The following is a 23,362-nucleotide window of genomic DNA, read 5'->3' as shown; positions in this document are numbered from 1 at the left end:
TCTAGAATGAAGTGGAAAGCACCCTAGACATAAAAGCTCACTTCTTTCATTATTCTCCTTTGGAAAACGTAATAGTGGGGTATCACTATCTCTCGGTTATTCCTCACCAATGATTGCTCCGAAACGAAAAGAGCAGGTCTGAAGAGATCAACTTTTCTTGTGTCACGTGGCTTTCGTTTTCGTGCTTCTCTCATAATGCCTTTAAATAATGTGCCATGTGTGTTTTTCATTCACTGAGTCAGTAACTATTTACGAAGTCCCCCCCACCCCGCCCCGCCAGTACTTTGCCAGGCACCGTGCTAGGCTCCAGGGAACCCCAGTGAACAAAACACCTCCGGGCTCTCCCAGGTTTAGATCAAGTGGCGGAGAGAAGCCAAACAATAAGTATGTAAAATATGCAACGTCTAGCTGGTGGCAAGAAAGGCTACGAAGGGAAACAAAGGGGGAGATCAGCAGTCACAAGCTGCGAGCCCAAGCTGGACTTCGGTGCTCTCGAAAAATACCCTCCTGCCCTCTCTTCCGTCACTGAGGGCTGTCGCGTAACCAAACAATAGACGCCTTCGCTGCGGACTGGAAGCCCCTTTCTGAGGCTCAGCTGCCTCCACCTTCTCTGGTCAGGCAGTGTCCCTGGATTTTCATGAAAAAAACACAGACTAACGGGATCCCCAGATAACTTTAACCCGCACAGCCGTCTCCTGAGGCCTGCGTCTGAGGCACCAGGGTGGACTCAGCAAACACATCTCAGGACTGCAAGCCCGGGTGAGCCTCGCCCACCTCCACGGTTTCCCAATTCAATTCTTTCTGAGGGAGCAAAAGAAAAGATGTGCGCTAAGAGTCCACAGAGAAGGTCTCATCAGGTTTCAGAATCGCTAAAGGAGATGCAGTCAGTTTAGGCGGAGGGCAGTCCTCAAACTCCAAGACTCTAATCAGAATGAAAATGTCAGGAAGGAAAAAGCAGACTTTCCCGGGTTTAACTGACACGGAAAACATCGCCAGCGGAGCCCGCGGAGAGCGGCCCGGCGGCCATTAAGGGGGCGCCGCTTCGCCACAGCTCTTTTCCCGCAGACAAAGCCTCCTCGTCAGTCCCTCCGCTGCCGCCGAAGGCGCACCACGTTCGGCAGAAGAAAAAGAGAACCGCTGCTCTCCGTCAGGCAGCCAGACAATAGCGGCGGCCAGGCCGCGCCTTGCCAAAGGGCAGAGGACCGGCATCTTTGTTTCCACCCTGTCCTTCAAACCCGGTCTCCGCGGGCTGTCGTAGCGAGGAGGGCGCGGAGAAGGAGAAAACGACTCGGGACCACTCTTCCCGCTCGTTCCTTTGCAGCGGCAGGGACGGGGCGGCCTCCCTCGGGCCGTGGCGTGCACCGGCCGAGCCCGCGCTCCCCTCGTCCACGACACTACTCCTCCGCCCCGCGGGAAGTAGTGCCGTCCGCGCGGAGGGAAACGGCGCGCGGTGAAAAGCCCGGCCGCCGTGACGCGTCCGCGGAAACGCGGGTTCCTCGCTCTCGTGCGCGTCGACCGCCCGCGGCCCAGCCTGTGCTGGTGGCCGGAGCCCCCGGGCCGTCCCTCGAGAGCAGGCGGCCCTGGAGGCCGGCGGCTGGAGGGGTACGGCCTCTCCGGCCTTACAGGCGCCCTGGCAGGGCCTCCGTCCCGGGAGTGGGGGTTTGTCTGGCCCGCGGCTGTACACGGCCGGGCCCGCTGTCCCCCTCTCCAGCCGGACAGCAGGTGCCGCGAGTCGGGCCCCGGACCGCGGCGAGCGTGGCAGCCTGACTGGCCGGGGTCGGCCCGGAGCCCCCTCCCAAGCTCCCCCGCCGGGCGCCGCCAGCCTCGTGTCCCTGTGCTGGGAAGCAGGGTGGTTGTGAGGGCTCCCAGTGAGCGAATGCAGGTAAAATGCCTGGCGTTCAGCACACAGAGTGAAGTTCTCCAACAGAGCGAGCAGTGAAAAAACTCCCAGTATTAATACATACGGCAACGCGGATGGATCTAAAAAAACATTATGCTGGGGGCGGGAGGAGAGGTAAACGCGGAAGACCTTAGCGGGTCCGATTGCGTTTATCTGAAATTGTAGAAGAAGCAAAACTGTGGAGATGAAAGAGGCGAGAGGATGGGAGGCAGAGGAGCAGGAGGGAACTGTGGGCGTGATGGCGCAGTTCCACGCCTTGATGGGAGTGGATGTTGAGGACGTGTGCAAAATTCAACGCTCTGCACCTTCACATGGGTGGATTTTATTACACTCAAATTACACCTCAAACGATCTTGGGCGGGGGGAGAGTTAAAGTAGTGGGTAAGGGTAGTCGAGGAACATGGGACCGTTTGGTGGCAAATAATTACATTTACAAAATCTGAGAGCTGAACGCGTGCAATCTCTGAACTGAGTGGCTCCTCCTCCCCTAGGAGTGAGTGAACATCAGCACAGGACCAGCTCTGGCCCTCGAAGGAGGCACGGTACCAGACCCAGCTTGTGCGCCTCGCCGCTTTGCTCAGTCCCACCTCCACCCTCATCTTAACCTCTAGCTCGGTGCGGAGGCCTGGCGTCCACTGCTGTGGTTTCCTCTCAGAACAGCCTCCTCGTGGGTGAGGGTCAGGCTTCAGCACCGTCTCCCCCGCAGTCCGATTCTGACGGTCGGTCGGTCGGAGGCACCGGCTCCTCCCACCAGTCCCAGACTCAGGTGAAAAACCCTGAGGTTCAGCTTGTTCTTGTCTCCTTGGCAATTGCTGGGAGGGTCAGAAGACACGCCCAGAAGAGTGGGGCACTGGAGCCCCACGAGGCAAACTTACACCACAGAGGACAACCTAAGAGGGCAGAGAGCAAGAAGTAGCAAACATATAAACTCCTCTCCCCTTTTCTCCATAGGCAGCTCGTCCCAAGACGTGATGGTTCTGCATGGCTTGACGGGAAGGTGTCCCTGGGGACTGAGCAATCAGCCGTACTTCTCTCGTGAAGCACCGCTTTCCATTTGCTTTCCTTTGCCTTTCCCCTCACCCTTGATGCCCTGGAATTGCACCTTCTAATAAAATCTTAGCGCTTAAACTTGGCCTCAGGCTCTGCTTTCTAGGTAATCCTTTAGCAGCCTTTGGTCTTTCACTCTGTGCTTTACTGAAAATTTCACAGCCACAATAGCAAACAAAATTAAGATTCTTTTTGGCTCTGGCGTACTGTCCTATTAGCCCTGAACTGCTACTTGAAAAAGCAACCAGCTGAAACCAATACTAAGTACATACATTTATATACACATACCTCTTTGTGAGTTAGTAGAGATGAAAAAATTTGTTTTTCCATTTATAAGTTCCTAGTGGTGTTTCCTCTCACGAGTAAGTTCCTAGAGCACAGGCACTTGTATGTTTTGAACATTTGGAAGCTTAAAAAACTTGAGATGCATGTGAGTGCAAACCCAAGAAAATCCTTTTCAATCATGATCATAAAGCTGTCATTTTGTCGGGGGGTCTGGTTATGTTTTTTGGTTCATTCATAAAGCCATGTTCTATCTTTGCTAAAATCTTATTATTAGGGAAGGATATGTTAAAGCCACTTACAGGAACATCTTCTGTTCCTGAATGCTTTGCAAAACAATTTTTCTTTGCATTACTTTAAATATTGAAGACGGGTAAGTTTGTATTTTTAATGATAACAGCCACTGGCTTTGTGGCCTCCTGTTTATTGCAGGGTTGTCAGACCTTTTTCTTCCCTCCCACTTGGCTTGCCAACCATCTGTAACTTGATCAACAGTAATTTGAGATGAGACTGGCCAGGGTCATATGTTAAATAAGACATTTCCACTTTCTTGACCACAAAATCCTCCCTTTCCTGGCCACTTAAACACTGTTACATAATCTACAAACATGTGGCTCTGATGATGATCTGCTACATATGCTGGCAGAGGTCACACCTGCAAATCTACCTTTCTATTGGCACAATATATTTTTTTATTAGAGACATTTTTATTGCTTATAATATGGTGTACCAGAGCATTTAAAAGTTATTTTTAAAAACATGTTCTGCCTTATCTACATCATCGTAATGAATTGATTTTTGCAGAGAAAACTTTGTCATCCTATCATGTGAACAATTTCTAATCTTTACATTTGAAAAATGTTTTATCTGGGGTTAATTTCAATCACAGACAAACACAAAGCCAGGCTGCACACATAATGTATTTAAATAAATTTTCACAGAAAGAAAAAATATTTTAAAATATCTTAGGTTATAGACATGCGGTATCAGAGGACATCCCATTAAGCAAATGTGAGAGCTTCTCTTTAAATTCTAGCACTTGACTCTTTCCGAATATGTGAGGGCAGATAACGTTCTAGGTTTTATATATACAAATAGGTCTTGGCCTTTTCAGAATAGGTCATAAGCTTTGCTGCAGTTGTCGTTACTCAAACATTTTTAGAATTCTTTAGAGTTCTGAAAGAGACTGAGTCACTTTCTTTTAAGTAACATCATCAGTGATAGCAAATCTTTCTCTTTTGAGAGTGGATTTAATTTTTAGAAATAACCCTGCAGTCATTTGAAACCAGACCAAGCTGAGGAACATTGTTTAGCAGGAGAAAACTGAACACGAAAAAATAATAAGTGAACGGAGTGATACTTTTTAAAAAATTAAACTCTTAGAAAAGGAGAATTAAGGAAAAGATTGAAGCAGAAATTAATGAATGAGAAAACAAAAAACACAATTATTGATCAATTCCAAAAGTAGTTCTTTGGAAAAAAATAAGAAAGTAGAGAACTATCTGGCAAATCTATTTAATTAAAAAAAGAAAATATAAATAAAATTATAAAGGAGAAAGGAGACAACAGATATGGAGAAGTCTGAGGGGATTATATGAGAATACTATGTATAGTTAGCTATATGCCATTATATGTTTTTTCCAGGAAAAACATAAATCACCCAAATTTAATCAAGAAGAAGTTAGAAAAACTAAGTAGATCAAAACTAGAGAAGTCAAAAAAGGCTCACCCTAGAGATTTTATAGGCAAATTCTTGGAAATTTTGAAGGACATGTAATTCCCTTTCTGCATGCATAAATATATTAAAATTTAATCCATTTTATGAAGCAAATATAATTATTATAAAACCTATCAACTGTGGTACGAAAAGAATAGCCAAAAAATATGAAGTCACATAAGAAATCAAATGCCAGAATTCCCCCCAGAACTATCAGCAAATTACATTCAATGAAATAAGTAATTTTTAACATGATCAAGTAGCTTTTATCCTAGAAATGCCAAGATATTTTAATAATGGGAAAATAATTGAAATAATAAATCATACATTTAGGCCATATAAGAAAAAACTTTGTTATCTCAATAGATGATAAAAATCTAACACCTACTCCTGATTACAACAACTAAATTTTTTAAAAGACCTCTTAGTAAATATTAAACCAATAGCCAGCATCATATATTTTAATAAGGTTCTATAAAAATAATAATGCTAATGGTAAGACAGCCAAACTGTAAGGAAGAAGAGAAAGTGTATAGTAATTCCTCACCCTCCCATCATCACTCCTTATTCTCCTTCCCAGACATAACCTTCATTAACAGTTTCTTACATGTCCTGCCAGAAATCTTCCATGAACATAAAAGCATATGACAATCCCTTTGAAAAAAACAAATAGATTCTTACTATACGTATTGTTCTGCACTTGATTTTTTTCATTGTATACAATAACTTGGACACCTTCCCATATCAGCACATAGATCTACCAAAAATTTTCATAACTTATTATATGAATATGTGAATTATGTAGCAGTTCACATATTATATGAATGTGCCATAATTTTTCACTCCCCTATTGGGGAACATTTTCTAGTTTTCTGCAATTCTATACAGTTACACTGAGTATCCTTGAGTATAGGATTAATGCCTAGCGATGGAATTGCTGGATCCATTTCTGAATAGATATTTCCAAATTAGCATCTAAAAATTAGTCTGGGTTAATTATAATCCCTCTAAAAATGTTTGCAAAAATATCGAGAATCGTTGAGGGTAGGTGATGAGCACGTGAGAGTTCATTTTACTATTCAACCTACTTTCATGTGTATTTTTAAATTTCCATACTCAATGATATGACAGGAGAGACATTCTCATTAAAATCAGGTATAAAGATGCCCGCTATCAGTACTATCCTTTAAAATTATGCTGAAATAATTCTGACAAGAAACAGAAATAGGTAAAATATTGAAGGCAGAAGAAAAGTTACCTTTATTTGCAGATGATACTTTTGCCTAGAAAACTCACGACATGATTAAAAAGCTATTATAAAATAACTATTAAAAACCAGTAACTTTTCCAGATCCAGTAATAACCTGTAGGGAAATATGTATTTTTTAAAGATTCTATTAAAATATAAATAATATTGGCAACACCTGGAAGGGATTGATACGAAAGAAGAGAGAAGAGAAAAAGCATGAAAGCAAAAAGATTTAAATAGATTGAGAAATCTGTTATGCTTCTAGATAAATGTATCTAGTCCTTTGTTTGTGATTTTAACCCAAATTCTAATAAGATTTTTTTTAAGTTGAAAAAAATTAATTTCCGTTTGGAAGAAAAAGCAGGAGAGTAGCCAGAATACTTTTGAAAAGGAAGAGTGATAATAGGAGAGTCACTGTACCAGATGTTAATACATGTTATAAAGCCACAATAATTACAATGATTTTGAACTACTGAGAAAAGCTTGACAAATAGATTAATAGTTCAGAAAAAGCCCTGAAAGAAAATTTATATGCCAATAAATGAAGCTTCACCAACGAGGAGGACATAGATTATTCAAAACTGGCCAGTAATTTAGTCGATTAGATGCTCACTTCATACAATTTACTGAAATACATCGCAGATGGATCAAAGGGACAAATGTAAAAACGAAACTGTGAAAGAACTAAAAGAAAATATGAGTCCCTTAAATAAGGGATTTTGAGTGGGAAAAAAACTACGAAATACAAGATATATAGATGTATCTGCATAAGCATTTAGACCATCTGTATGTCAAAAATTACAAACAATATTAAATTAAAAGTCAAGAAGTAGAAAGATATTTGCCGTGAGAGTTAGTATTTGCAACAAGGTCCTTAAAAGCCTTTTCAAAGAAGAAATCCCAACACCTTTTGGGTCAAAACAGCATCACTGTATTATGGGTTATGTCTTATGAGTTCAGAGGGAACCACTTTGAAGAAGAGAGTTCATTCGGAAGAATCATTTGTCCCAGTTTTAGAATGCAAGGTTTTTGCTTTTGGTATGTTTTGTTTGTTTCCACCTCATTTCATGTGTACAAAGTGATATTATTTGGATTACAAATGCTTTTTTTTCCATTTTCTTTTTCAAAAGCACCCCTAGAATATTGTGCTTTCCTCTCTCCTCTGAAGGGGTTCACTTGATTTATCTCATTGCAAACGCAGGGGTAGCTACTCTTACTATCCCCATTTTCCAGATTAGGAAAGATGTATCTTTGTGGCTTTAAGTACAAATAGGCAGCAAACTGAAATATCGACATAAACAAGTCATTAGAGGAGAAGCGACACCGAGTGAACACGATTTAGAGAAAGAGAGGCAGTTGTTAAAAGTACCTGCCGATCCTCAAATGCGTGTGCTCAACCAGGAAGGATTCTTACATCCTGCCCCATCTTCGGCTGTCACAGACCACGCCCAAGGGATACAACCTAGCTTTCTGCAGTGCCTGAATGAGGACAGGTCACAGAGGCCCCGCTGGAGAGAGGAGGCTGTGAGGAAGTTCACAGATGCCTGCACTTGTGCTAACACCTTCTGGGGGCTCAAAACAGAGACTGTATTGAGCATGTACCGACTTCACAATATGCATGAATTGTCTCATGTAACCATTACCAAACAACCTCAGGACTTAGGTACTTTTACAGTCTCCATTTTCCACATTAGGAAACTGAGGCACGGAAAACGTTAAGCAGCTCGCGGAAGCTCGCACAGCAAGGGAGTGGTCGAAACTGTATTTGAGCCAGGCAGCTGGGGCTGGAGCCCAAACCCCTTGGCCACAAGTATCCATGTATAAAGCCCTTTCATCCACAGGAGCACATCTGTCCTCCCTCACAACTTTGTAAGGAGGTCAGGAAATATTCTCCCTGATTTACAGCAAGGCAGTGGGAAGCCAGAAATGCGTTACTGGAATTAGTCATCTTTTTTTTAATATATATATACTCTGAAGAAAGAGCATGGATGGACATGTGATAAGGAATGACTGGAGGGAAAACAAAGACTTAGCAAGGCTTGGATCAGAGAAAGAAGTGCCCTAAACTTTAAGTAGATTAAACACAACGGAGGGGAAGGGAGCTGGGGAACACGCAAGGGGAGGTTATCCTAGCATGGGGAGAATGAAAATCACTCTAGCTCACCAGCCATCAGGTCTGTCATGATGCTGGATGATAAACAGTGAAAGAAATCACACCCACAGCATTCTCATCATGTCGAACTCGTTTACCTTCCTGAAATACTAGCTCTACTCTATGTCACTATTTGTCCAAGAATACTGTTGTTAATTCATGTCCCTGTTTACTTACCTGGCCCTCGTTAGTTAACAAGACTAGAAGTTATGTCTAAACAGCCAAAATGAGGGTCCATTGCACAATAGGATTTTCATGTAGTTTTAAAATACAATCATGGTAATAAAGTTTATGCAAATACTTTTAGAATTTGCTCTCATAGAACTAAAACAGTATTAGTTAACCTCTGAACTTGTTGCTTGTTCTTTGATCACCTTATTTATTTCCCAGTGTTGTGAACACAAAGGAACTTCACAAGAAACTCTCATGTTCTGATAAACTTACATCTATAAAATGATCCATGTTAATTAAATGCACCGGAACTAACTCTATTTAAAAGTAGGAAAATAAAGAATCCTTTTACTATAAGACTGTTGCCCACTCATTTATCTGTTTTTGTTCATCTCAAATGATAGGTATCAGAAAATATATACTCTATACTCATTTCAAAATGTTCCTAAAATTGATACGTGTCATCAACTGCAAAGGGAATTCTTTAACCTATTGTAAATTACAGCATTAACCTCAAGTTGCATGTAATATCAGTATAAGATTTATCGTAAGAACATTGTCTAAGTACAAACGTTTTCATAAATAAATTTCTATCTAAATCCTCTCTCAAAAGTGAGTAAATTTCATGTAATAAGTCCTTCCTAACTTCCTTTTCCTGCTCCAAACCCACATTCTTTCGTTCTATAACTCTTGGCCATCAAAATCCTTCAGTGAGCTGTAGCCACCAAACAGGTTTCCAGGATTTGATCTCAAATAGTTTTTAAAAATGGGGGGATTGTTCAAACTGAAATATTTGGCTATGCCTCAGGGGAAAAAAATAAAAGGCACTCTTAATCCATGGTTCTGACAGCACTGTTCTGATTTTTTTTTTAATTGCTGGTGCTGGCATGAATGAAATATAGAATGATTCATCCAATGAGAATTTTGAATGCTGGTAGAAAACTGTACAGAAAATCCAGGTGAGTTGAAGGAGAAAGAGATCAGGGACTTGTGAGGAAAATGCAATCAGAAAACAAAAAGAGAGGTTCTATGAACGCAGGCAAACAAACGCAGCAGGTTTGAACTCTAATATTTAAAGCCTGCTAAAGGCCAGTGACAGATGACACCAGGATGGGAGAAGAGCCAAGGGTGAGAAGTTTCTAAGCTGACTGTTAAATAGATGTAACTCACTGATGAGAGTGCCCATGTGGGATTTTAATTACTCAGACATCTGTTTAGCGAAGTGTATAGTAAATAGGGATCAAATACAGAGATCAAATTATGTGGGGAAGAGAGTGGAGATGACATTCATGACTCAGAAAGGAGAGCTATCAGTCAGGGGAAAATCAATCCCGGCTTTACATCTCACCAACAGAGAAGCAATTATTTTAGATGTGGGGCTGGTTAGCATCCTAGGTCATGAATTTAATTAAATAACCCTCGAGTGGCAGAAAACAGAACAAACCACTGTATTTAACTGTCAGTAAGACATGCTGCAAATCAATGGCCAAATTCCTCCTCTTCTCCTTCCCTCCTTACAGCTGTCAGTGACAAACAAGGTAAAACAAGCTAATAGTTGATGTAACAACATGGATGGACTTGGAGGGCATTATGCTATGTGAAATAAGTCAGACAGAGAAAGACAAATACTGTATGATATCACTTATATGTGGAATATTAAAAAAAAATAAAGAAATAAATACAACAAAACAGAAACAGACTCATAGATATAGTGGTTACCAGTGGGAAGAGGGAAGGGAGGAGGGGCAAGTTAGGGGTAGGGAATTTAGAAGCACAAATTACCATGTATACAACAAAGAAGCTACAAGGATATATTGTACAGTCAGGGAAGATAACCAATATTTTATAATAACTTTAAATGGAGTATAATCTATAAAATTATTGAATCTCTATGTTGTACACCTGAAACTAATATAACACTGTAAATCAACTATACAATTAAAAAAATAATTAAAATAAAAGCCAGTTTAAACCTAGAAAAAGTCCAAAGTGCCTTAACCAATGGGTAAATGTAATAGTTACAATTAAGACTGTCATTTGATCCTTTTAATCTCCGAAACAGACGAGCTACAAACCGGTATTTTCTATACAGTGAATTTTGTGGCAAAATAAGCCACAGTATACACAAGCCTCAACATTTGCTAGCACCTTACTTAAAGTTAGATGATTTGAAAACACAACAGACAAATCCTTCATGCTTTCAAGGTCAGTTTCTAAATTTGACATCTTAGATTGGAGATGGCCTTACCCAGGAATTTAAGGTCAGGGTTTATGAATTTAAGGAAAGGGCTGGAGATCTAAAAACACAACAGACAAATCCTTCATTCTTTCAAGGTTAGTTTCTAAACTTGACATCTTGGATTGGAGATGGCCTCACCCAGGAATTTAAGGTCAGGGTTTATGTTAAGCAGGACCTCAAATCAAGTTTAGAAACTAGCAAATCTTTAATCCTGTCTTTAAGGGGATAGTTTGAGAGAAAAGGTTAGAAAAACAGGTCAACCTCCTGTAACTATGAGGTTGTCATTTGTTTTTACATACTGAATGAAATATGCCTGTTTGGTGTTCAGTGTCTTGTGCCTATTTTACTCCCTGTGTCTGGGCAAATGTGTTTATATTAGAAAACTCCATGAGGGCAGGAAATTTAGCTTTTCTTTATAATAAATCATCTGGAATAAACTCTACTGATCTAAGAGTATGGGGCCTGGTGTGCCCAACTGCCGGCCAAAATGTGTAATCTGTCACTGGCTGTCAGATTGCCCATAAATCACATATTGGTTTGCACAGAAGAGTTTACAAAATTGTTACATGCATCATTGCAAGTTATCTTCATAGGCACCTTATGAGTCTGCTGAGCAAGTATTATCACCTTTACTATTTAACAGACATGATCAGAACCCAAACTTTCACCATCTCCTTTCAGGTACCACTGATACACAACAGATGAACTGAATGAATAATAATAAGGTTCAACCAATAATAAGATTCAACCATTCTATTCCTGAAATGATAAAAATAAACTGTTGTTCATGTAAGCTAAATGAGATATCCTAATGATAGTTGAATTTTAAATAAACTGCAGGGGGTGGGGAGGGGAAACAGAGGATTGGAATTGACAAAATTCAAACCAGGAGTGAAAATAACAAAGAATACCATCAGTGAGAGACACTATTTTTCCTCTAGCACAAATAGAAAATATTTTTTTAAAAGTCTCATAATAGACTTTGCAAAGAATAAAGAAAGCTTCATTTTGCTTTAAGTGTTTTATGTCAAGAAACATTGCATAGCATATATTTTCCAAATTGCATATGAACAACTTAAAGCACCCATTCAAATTCCACTAAATATTTTTATTTTTCTTAGCTTAAAACTATTTGATAAGTATGAAATGATTTAAGAAGTGAAAAATTTCAAATACAACATACAATAGTAGGAAATACATAATAGGAAATACACCATTCCCGTAACATTTGAGGAGGTCTTAGAGCAGATGGACTAATTTCTGTCATTATTAATGAAGAAAGATGGAAACCACCTTTATTTTCTCAGTTTGTTAAAAGGTTCATAAGAGAAGCTGGGCAGGCAGGAAGGAGAGAAAGGGAAGCTACAAAACTGAGGATAAAGATTACATTTTCTTATGCAATGGATCTAAGAGATTACTGCAAGGAAACAAAATAGGCCCTTTTCAATAAAACTGCAGGCAATTCTAGACTGATACAAGGCAAAAAGAAATGGGGTAATCTTGGGTATGATGAAATTTAAAAATATACAACAAAGCTATGTACTGTTAGGAAATGATGACAGAGATGAATCCAGAAAATACCAAAAATAAATGGGTAGGTTTCTTTTTAGAGGGGAAAAAAAAAGAGTCTGAGAAGGAAACCTGAAGGCCAACCAGACTGGAAACAGTGTGTCCAAGGGGCTCTCTGGTTACCATTTACTTCCTCTCCAGGCCTCCAGGGGAGATCACTGTAAAGAATGTCCTTTAGATTAAAAAAAAGACACAGTTGCCAACTAACCAAGACTCCTGAGTCTAATCACATATTCCCCAAGGTCAGAAACACTACATAGGAAAAATGAAAAGGACAGTTCTAGGGCTGTTTTTATTGAAAATTTTATCACAACTCCCTCTTACCCTCCTTTCAGCTCCGTTTGTGAAAATGTAAATTCTGAGTCAGACAGTATTCTTTTCAAATTTTTCCTTAAATCCCTGAAAATCTGACTTTTGAAACCTGGGAATGTGAAGCTAGGACAAGGGAACGCTGAGGACCCATTTTATTTGTTTGCTTCCTTGTTTATTCATGAGCAGGGCTAGACTAAGAAGAAACCTTTCAATGAAAATGGAAAGCATGCCTGCAATAGTATAGTGCTTAATATTGACTTCTACCCCGTCCAGCCCCAAGAAAGGTAAGGAACAGTTTAGGTAGGGTAAGAAGAGGTTTAGGAAGCTTAGGATGAAGAGGAGACTTCCTAAATTTTAGGAAAACCTGGCAGGTTATCGATAGATTCCATGTGTTCGGCTAACACATTTGTGTAACCAGCATCAGTATGTTTTTCAAATGCCCTGTACTTCGTCATCAGCGTCCTCTTTCAGCTAGTACTTCCCTTGGATATCCTACTGTGGAATTTGCAAGGCCAGCCTTCCTTGCCTGTGCCTGTGAGGAATTGGCAAAATAATTAAGAGGTGTTTTTTCTTTGCGGTACGCGGGCCTCTCACTGTTGTGGCCTCTCCCGTTGCGGAGCACGGGCTCCGGATGCGCAGGCTCAGCGGCCATGGCTCACGGGCCCAGCCACTCCGCGGCATGTGGGATCTTCCCGGACCGGGGCACGAACCCGTGTCCCCTGCATCGACAGGCGGACTCTCAACCACTGTGCCACCAGGGAAGCCCATAATTAAGAGTTTTTGAACACCATCTTTCATCTGTATCTAGTTGGAAGGGTGTGTGTGTGTGTGTGTGTGTGTGTGTGTGTATGTGTGTGTGTGGTCTTTAATGGAACAATAACTAATGCCTTAGATCCTTTAATGTCTTAAAAATTTACCTTTAGAGCATATCCTATGCAAATGACCATGAAGAGTTCCTCATACATTCAAGCCACTAATTTTTAAAGTATTCCATAAATTTAGAAAATATCCAAAGGTTTTTCACAGTGAATAAATCTAGAATGCATTTAGTTCAAATATTTAGAAAGAGCTTTAACAACTATCATTCATAATTACTCTGCTGTGAGTTCAAGTATAAAAATGTAACTTTTCTCAGTTAGTAAATGGTTGATAGCTGTCCACTCTCTGCAGAAGTATATCTGAATATCCAGGGGAATAATACCTGAAAAAGAAAATTTTCTATTAGATCTTTGTGAAAAGATTCGGCACAGTAGGCAAAAAAGATTTAATATAAGATATTTATCTGAAATAATTCTCTAAGTGAAACCTCTAGTACACTGACCAGTTATGCTCCAGGAATGCTTTGTGCATGAGCGTAGAGATGATCAAGGAAGAGAACGACAGCTCACAAGACTGCCAGATAAACAGCAAACATTTAAGGGATATCAATGCAATGGCAAAGGTGTATTTTCAAAGCCAGGAACTTGGATCCAGTAACGTATTTTATTACAGAGACTCTGTTTTTATTATGTCAAGTGACTGATGTTGCTTTCATGATTGTAGCTAATAGGTTTTTTTGGTAAGTTAGACAACACAGTCTATCATTACTAATCAACTTCCGCATTCTTACTACCCTACAGATTATTCTCAACGTATGTTTTTCCAAAATTAATTAATTAATTAATTTTTGGCTGCATTGGGTCTTCGTTGCTGCACGCGAACTTTCTCTAGTTGTGGCGAGCGGAGGCTACTCTTCATTTCGGTTCACGGGTTTCTCATTGTGGAGGCTTCTCTTGTTGCGGAGCACGGGCTCTAGGTGCACGGGCTTCAGCAGTTGTGGCACAAGGGCTCAGTAGTTGTGGTTTGTGGGCTCAGTAGTTGTGGCACGTGGGCTTAGTTGCTCTGCGGCATGTGGGATCTTCCTGTACCAGAGCTCAAACCCATGTCCCCTGCATTGGCAGGCGGATTCTCAACCACTGTGCCACCAGGGAAGCCCTCAATATATGTTTTAATCAGATCTGGCTACCCATAAAAACAAAAATTTCTGGGAGTATAATTCACATTAAATAGCTATTTAATAAATAGTTTACAAATACTTCATCATACTAACCTAGGAAATAAATCCTTTTCGTTGGTTTTGGGCATCTATAGTACTATAAATTTACATGTATAAATTTATCATTTTATAAAATATATAGTATAAAAGTATTATATATATTGATTAATGCATTGTGAGATGCTTCACATACCATGAAAAGAATTTATATGCATATAAAAGTATGTCAAATAAAATTTGTCAGACATTCTAGAATATGCTAAATGGATAAAAATCTAGTAAGTATAATTTAAAATTTTCTAAAACATTCAAAGTAATTAAACCTCCTAAGGTGTTTTCTCCAAATAAAACCTAATATTCAAGACTTGCTTTATCCTTTGTTAATAAGCTTTACTTATCCTCAGATGCTTGACTTAAAAACTCATAATTTATATTACATTAGTTTCTTCCACAATTTGTCAAGTTAACATGGATAAAACTGTGTTTTCTCAACAGTGTGCTTATAGGCAGTCATAGATAAACAGATACATGCATACATAAAGAGCTACCTTAGAGAATGTATCTCCACCAAAGGCCTCCTACCCTTGAAAAAAATTGTCCCTCAACAGTGAGTCTCTTCCAAGTATTCCTAAACCAAGGAAGTTACAACTGTTTCTCTCTGAGTCAGTCACAAATTTTAAGCAGGCCTCACCTCCCTGGGTCTTATAAATGTGTTAGACATGAGATAGGTACTTTTTCTAGAAATGGGAGAAAGTGGATTTAGAAAAAACCAAAACTTTAAAAATTGTGCTGTTTCATATGGTAGCCATTAGCGACATGTAGTTCTCGAGCCCTAGAAACATGACTGAGGAACTGAATTTGTATATTTAAGTTTAATTAAAAATATTAATAACTGATATTCAATTAGTTATTAGAAAAATTTTAGGTGTGCTTGGAACAACTTGTGTATCTACTTTTTCAACCGTAAACTTTATATAATCTAAATACAGATCATGTATTTCCAATGAAATTTAATATCTGAATTGAGATGCACTAGAAGTGATAAAATACCCACCAGATTTCAAGAACTTAGTACAAAAAATGTAAAATAGCTGATTGATAATTTTTATACTGATTACAAATTGAAATTATAAAGCTTAGATATATTGGGCTAACAAAAATATATCATTAATATTTATTTACCCTGTTTCATTTTACTTTTTAAAATGTGGCTACTAGAAAATTTTAAATGACATATGTGGCTAATATTATATTTCTGTTGGACAGTATTGCTTTAAAATAAAGGTCCCCAATAAATAAATTAGGACCTACCTATAATTCTTGAGGTTTTACCTGGCTAATTGTCAAGCTAGTTGCCACTGTATACCTGTCTCTCCAGGGACCTCAGCGATGCCACATCTCCAGGATCCCCCACGGGGAAGGAAATGTGCTCAGGACTTATACTTCTCACCCTCTCAGCAGGGTGTACATTTATCACTACCTAACTTCTCATAAATGCATGCAGACCACGTATGTATCTCAGTGTATGGACCCATAAATAAGTACATCAAGTTACCCATTAACTGTCAGAAATCTCATTCCAGCTGGAATCTGTCTGATGCTAAGGAATTCTTTTGGGTTTTTTTTTTGGTCTATTTTTATTTAAGGAAACTTCATACTGTTTTCCATAGTGGCTCCACCAATTTACATCCCCACCAACAGTACACGAGGGTTCCCTTTTCTCTACACCCGCTCTAGCATACATTATCTGTAGACTTTTTTTTTTGATTCTTTGTACATTTGTTTGTCTTCAGAATGTACTCCAAAAATGGAGTTATATTTAAAATATTGTGTTCTTAAGTCATTTAAGATAATTACTTTTACAAACAATAAGAAAATAGTAAAATTGGCTTCTGTTTCTAAATTCTTAGGAATTGCTGGGATTTTTTTTCTATTTGATTTATTTTTAATATTTTTAAAATTTAATTTTATTTAATTTTATTTATTTATTTATTTTTGCGGTACGCAGGCCTCTCACTGTTGTGGCCTCTCCTGTTGCGGAGCACAGGCTCCGGACGTGCAAGCTCAGCAGCCATGGCTCATGGGCCTAGCTGCTCTGCGGCACGTGGGATCTTCCTGGGCCGGGGCATGAACCTGTGTCCCCTGCATCGGCAGGCATCGGCAGGCATCGGCAGGCGGACTCTCAACCACTGCGCCACCAGGGAAGCCTTAATTTTATTTTTTTATACAGCAGGTTCTTATTAGTCATCAATTTAAAACACATCAGTGTATACATGTCAATCCCAATCGCCCAATTCATCACACCACCACCACCACCCTCCCGCCGCTTTCCCCGCTTGGTGTCCACACGTTTGTTCTCTACATCTATGTCTCAATTTCTGCCCTGCAAACCGGTTTACCTGTACCATTATTCTAGGTTCCACATATATGCATTAATATACAATAGTTGTTTTTCTCCTTCTAACTTAACTTCACTCTGTATGATAGTCTCTAGATCCATCCACGTCTCAAGAAATGACGCAATTTCGTTCCTTTTTATGGCTGAGTAATAGTTCATTGTGTATATATACCACTTCTTCTTTATCCATTCATCTGTCGATGGGCATTTAGGTTGCTTCCATGACCTGCTTATTGTAAATAGTGCTGCAATGAACACTGGGGTGCATGTGTCTTTTTGAATTATGGTTTTCTCTGGGTATATGCCCAGTAGTGGGATTGCTGGATCATATGGTAATTCTATTTTTAGTTTTTTAAGGAACCTCCATACTGTTCTCCATAGTGGCTGTATCAATTTACATTCCCACCAATTCTTCAAGAGGGTTCCCTTTTCTCCACACCCTCTCCAGCATTTCTTGTTTGTAGATTATCTGATGATGCCCATTCTAACTGGTGTGAGGTGATACCTCATTGTAGTTTTGATTTGCATTTCTCTAATAATTAGTTATGCTGAGCAGTTTTTCATGTGCTTCTTGGCCATCTGTATGTCTTCTTTGGAGAAATGTCTATTTAGGTCTTCTGCCCATTTTTGGATTGGGTTGTTTGGTTTTTTAATATTGAGTTACATGAGCTGTTTATGTATTTTGGAGATTAATCCTTTGTCCATTGATTCATTTGCAAATATTTTCTCCCATTCTGAGGGTTGTCTTTTCATCTTGTTTATGGTATCCTTTGCTGTGCAAAAGCTTTGAAGTTTCATTAGGTCCCATTTGCTTATTTTTGTTTTTATTTCCATGACTCTAGGAGGTGGATCAAAAAAGATCTTGCTGTGATTTATGTCAAAGAGTGTTCTTCCTATGTTTTCCTCTAAGAGTTTTATAGTGTCCGGTATTACATTTAGGTCTCAAATCCATTTTGAGTTTATTTTTGTTTATGGTGTTAGGGAGTGTTCTAATTTCATTCTTTTACATGTAGCTGTCCAGTTTTCCCAGCACCACTTACTGAAGAGACTGTCTTTTCTCCAGTGTATATCCTTGCCTGCTTCGTCATAGATTAGTTGACCATAGGTGCGTGGGTTTATCTCTGGGCTTTCTATCTTGTTCCACTGATCTGTTTCTGTTTTTGTGCCAGTGCCATATTGTCTTGATTACTGTAGCTTTATAGTATAGTCTGAAGTCAGGGAGTCTGATTCCTCCAGCTCTGTTGTTTTCCCTCAAGACTGCTTTGGTTATTTGGGGTCTTTTGTGTCTCCATACAAATTTTAAGATTTTTTTCTTCTAGTTCCGTAAAAAATGCCATTGGTAATTTGATAGGGATTGCACAGAATCTGTAGATTGCTGTGGGTAGTATAGTCATTTTCACAATATTGATTCTTCCAATCCAAGAACATGGTATATCTCTCCATCTGTTTGTATCATCTTTAATTTCTTTCATCAGTGACTTATAGTTTTCTGCATACAGGTCTTTTGTCTCCCTAGGTAGGTTTATTCCTAGGTATTTTATTCTTTTTGTTGCAATGGTAAATGGGAGTGTTTCCTTAATTTCTCTTTCAGATTTTTCATCATTAGTGTATAGGAATGCAAGAGATTTCTGTGCATTAATTTTGCATCCTGAAACTTTACCAAATTCATTGATTAGCTCTAGTAGCTTTCTGGTGGCATCTTTAGGATTCTCTATGTATAGTATCATGTCATCTGCAAACAGTGACAGTTTTACTTCTTCTTTTCCAATTTGTATTCCTCTTATTTCTTTTTCTTCTCTGATTTCCGTGGCTAGGACTTCCAAAACTATGTTGAATAACAGTCGTGAGAGTTGACATCCTTGTCTTGCTCCTGATCTTAGAGGAAATGCTTTCATTTTTTCACCACTGAGAATGATGTTTGTGGTGGGTTTGTCATATATGGCCTTTATTATGTTGAGGTAGGTTCCCTCTATGCCCAGTTTCTGGAGAGTTTTTATCATAAATGGGTGTTGAATTTTGTCAAAAGCTTTTTCTGCATCTATTGAGATGATCATATGGTTTTTTGTTTTTGTTTTTTTTTTTTTTTGCGGTACGCCGGCCTCTCACTGTTGCAGCCTCTCCCGTTGCGAAGCGCAGGCTCTGGACGCGCAGGCTCAGCGGCCATGGCTCATGGGCCCAGCCGCTCCGCGGCATGTGGGATCTTCCCGGACCGGGGCACAAACCCGTGTCCCCTGCATCGGAAGGCAGACTCTCAACCACTGCGCCACCAGGGAAGCCCCGATCATATGGTTTTTATTCTTCAATTTGTCAATATGGTGTATCACATTGATTGATTTGCATACATTGAAGAATGCTTGCATCCCTGGGATAAATCCCACTTGATCATGGTGTATGATACTTTTAATGTGTTGTTGGATTCTGTTTGCTAGTATTTTGTTGAGGATTTTTGCATCTATATTCATCAGTAATATTGGTCTGTAATTTTCTTTTTTTGTAGTATCTTTGTCTGGTTTTGGTATCAGGGTCATGGTGGCCTCATATAGAATGAGTTTGGGAGTGTTCCTTCCTCTGCAATTTTTTGGAAGAGTTTGAGAAGGATGGGTGTTAGCTCTTCTCTGAATGTTTGATAGAATTCACCTGTGAAACCATCTGGTCCTGGACTTTGTTTGTGGGAAAATTATTTATTTATTTATTTGTTTGCGGTACACGGGCCTCTCTCTGTCGCAGCCTCTCCCGTTGCGGAGCACAGGCTCCGGACGCGCAGGCTCAGTGGCCATGGCTCACGGGCCCAGCTGCTTGGCGGCATGTGGGATTCTCCCAGACCGGGGCATGTACCTGTGTCCCCTGCATTGGCAGGCAGACTCTCAACCACTGCGCCACCAGGGAAGCACTGTTGGAAGATTTTTAATCACAGTTTCAATTTCATTACTTGTGATTGGTCTGTTCATATTTTCTATTTCTTCCTGGTTCAGTCTTGGAAGGTTATACCTTTCTAAGAATTTGTCCATTTCTTCCAGGTTGTCCATTTTATTGGCATAGAGTTGCTTGTAGTTGTCTCTTAGGATGCTTTATATTTCCGCAGTGTCTGTTGTAACTTCTCCTTTTTCACTTCCAATTTTATTGATTTGAGTCCTCTCCCTCTTTTTCTTGGTGAGTCTGGCTAATGTTATCAATTTTGTTTATCTTCTCAAAGAACCAGCTTTTAGTTTTATTGATCTTTGCTATCTTTTTCTTTGTTTCTATTTCGTTTATTTCTGCTCTGATCTTTATGATTTCTTTCCTTCTGCTAACTTTGGGGTTTTTTTGTTCTTCTTTCTCTAATTGCTTTAGGTGTAAGGTTAGATTGTTTATTTGAGAGTTTTCTTGTTTCTTGAGGTAGGCTTGTATAGCTATAATCTTCCTTCTTAGAACTGCTTTTGCTGCATCCCATGGGTTTGGGATCATCATGTTTTCATAGTCATTTGTCTCTAGGTATTTTTTGATTTCCTCTTTGATTTCTTCAGTGATCTCTTGGTTATTTAGTAATATATTGTTTAGCCTCCATGTGTTTGTGTTTTTTACGTTTTTTTCCCTGTAATGCATTTCTAATCTCATAGAGTTGTGGTCAGAAAAGACGCCTGATATGATTTCAGTTTTCTTAAATTTACTGAGGCTTGATTTGTGACCCAAGATGTGATCTATCGTGGAGAATGTTCCGTGCGCACTTGAGAAGAAAGGGTAATCTGTTGTTTTTGGATGGAATGTCCTATAAGTATCAATTAAATCTATCTGGTCTATTGTGTCATTTAAAGCTTCTGTTTCCTTATTTATTTTCATTTTGGATGATCTGTCCATTGGTGAAAGTGAGGTGTTAAAGTCCCCCACTATTATTGTGTTACTGTTGACTTCCTCTTTTAGAGCTGTTAGCAGTTGCCTTATGGACTGAGGTGCTCCTACGTTGGGTGCATATATATTTATAATTGTTATATCTTCTTCTTAGATTGATCCCTTGATCACTATGTAGTGTCCTTCTTTGTCTCTTATAACATTCTTTATTTTAAAGTCTATTTTATCTGATATGAGTATTGCTACTCCAGCTTTCTTTCGATTTCCGTTTGCGTGGAATATCTTTTTCCATCCCCTCACTTTCAGTCTGAATGTGTCCCTAGGTCTGAAGTGGGTCTCTTGTAGGCAGCATATATATGGGTCTTGTTTTTGTATCCATTCAGCGAGCCTGTGTCTTTTGGTTGGAGCATTTAATCCATTCACATTTAGGGTAATTATCAATATGTATGTTCCTATGACCATTTTCTTAATTGTTTTGGGTTTGTTTTTGTAGGTCCTTTTCTTCCCTTGTGTTTTCCACTTAGAGAAATTCCTTTAGCATTTGTTGTAGAGCTGGTTTGCTGGTGCTGAATTCTCTTAGCTTCTGCTTGTCTGTAAAGCTTTTGATTTCTCCATTGAATCTGAATGAGATCCTTGCCGGGTAGAGTAATCTTGGTTGTAGGTTCTTCCCTTTCATCACTTTAAGTATATCATGCCACTCCCTTCTGGCTTGTAGAGTTTCTGCTAGAAATCAGCCGTTAACCTTATGGGAGTTCCCTTGTATGTTGTCATTTTTCCTTTGCTGCTTTCAATAATTTTTCTTTGTCTTTAATTTTTGCCAATTTGATTACTATGTGTCTTGGCGTGTTTCTCCTTGGGTGTATCCTGTATGGGACTCTCTGCACTTCCTGGACTTGGGTGGCTATTTCCCTTCCCATGTTAGGGAAGTTTTCGACTATAGTCTCTTCAAATATTTTCTCTGGTCCTTTCTCTCTCTCTTCTCCTTCTGAGACCCCTATAATGCGAATGTTGTTGCATTTAATGTTGTCCCAGAGGTTTCTTAGGCTATCTTCATTTCTTTTCATTCTTTTCTCTTTATTCTGTTCCACAGCAGTGAATTCCACCATTCTGTCTTCCAGGTCACTTATCCGTTCTTCTGCCTCAGTTATTCTGTTATTGATTCCTTCCAGTGTAGTTTTAATTTCAGTTATTGTATTGTTTATCTCTGTTTGTTTGTTCTGTAATTCTTCTAGGTCTTTGTTAAACATTTATTGCATCTTCTCGATCTTTGCTTCCGTTCTTTTTCCGAGGTCCTGGATCATCTTCACTATCATTATTCTGAATTCTTTTTCTGGAAGATTGCCTATCTCCACTTCATTTACTTGTTTTTCTGGGGTTTTATCTTGTTCCTTCATCTGGTACATAGCCCTCTGATTTTTCATCTTGTCTATTTTTCTGTGAATGTGATTTTTGTTCCACAGGCTGCAGGATTGTAGCTCTTCTTGCTTTTTCTGTCTGTCCTTTGGTCGCTAAGGAATTCAAAAGTAGCTTCTCATCAGGAAAAAGTTTGGAATCCCTACCTTAGCAATTAAAAGCAATTTAAATCTAATCAGAACAATCTTTATTTATGTCTTTTATACTTGCAAAAATGAAACAAATATTTGCTTGCTATGCATTTATCATCAAAACAAATAGTGAAAAAATAAGTGGCCATGTGCTGCTACATAAGTTTCTCCATTATTATTATAATGTTAAATTTGATCTAGCTAATAATGTGACTTAACATGGATAGAAAAAAGAACAAGAATAATATGCCTTAGTGTAGGTATGTTTGGGTTTATCTTGTTTGGGACCCTCCTGTACCTGAATATCTGTTTCCTTGGTGTTGGGAAAGCTGGACAGCCACATGTAAATCAATAAAGTTAGAACACTCCCTCATATCATACATAAAAATAAACTGGAAATGGCTCAAAGACTTAAATATAAGACATGGCACCATAAAACTCCTAGAAGAGAACATAGGCAAAACATTTTCTGACATAAATTGTAGCAATGTTTTCTAAGGCCAGTCTCCCAAGGCAACAGAAATAAAAGCAACAATAAACAAATGGGACCTAATCAAACTTATAAGGTTCTGTAAGCAAAAGAAACCGTACACAAAATGAAAAGTCTACGGACTGGGGGAAAATATTTGCAAACGATGCGACCAACAAGGGCTTAATTTCCAAAATATACAAATAGCTCATATAACTCAATAACAAAAAAACCAATCAAAAAATGGGCAGAACACCTCAGTAGACATTTCTCCAAAGATGACACACAGATGTCCGACAGGCACATGAAAAGATGTTCAACATTGCTAATTATTAGAGAAATGCAAATAAAAACTACAATGAGATATCACCTCATACTGGTCAGAATGGCCATCATTAAAAAGTCTACAAATAACAAATGCTGGAGAGAGTGTGGAGAAAAAATCCTCCTACA

The 23,362-nt window shown here is 39.2% G+C and overlaps 1 protein-coding gene across 2 annotated transcripts in view; it reads right to left on the bottom strand.

Annotated features, from left to right (window-relative positions):
* Positions 1-13,769: 13,769 nt before the first annotated feature.
* The window catches only part of SPAG6 (sperm associated antigen 6), a gene marked incomplete at both ends in the record, with an annotated part of 73,533 nt that continues 63,940 nt past the window's right edge, over positions 13,770-23,362 (bottom strand). For both annotated transcript variants that reach the window (XM_082648323.1, XM_082648324.1), the window contains one exon: positions 13,770-13,839. In XM_082648323.1, the coding sequence (XP_082504449.1) occupies positions 13,770-13,839 (70 nt within the window). The remainder of the gene's footprint in view (positions 13,840-23,362) is intronic.

This window comes from Grampus griseus (genome assembly GCF_964374135.1).
Source record: "Grampus griseus genome assembly, chromosome: 2".
NCBI lineage: Eukaryota > Metazoa > Chordata > Mammalia > Artiodactyla > Delphinidae > Grampus > Grampus griseus.
This window is presented reverse-complemented; position numbering and strand designations above follow the sequence as displayed.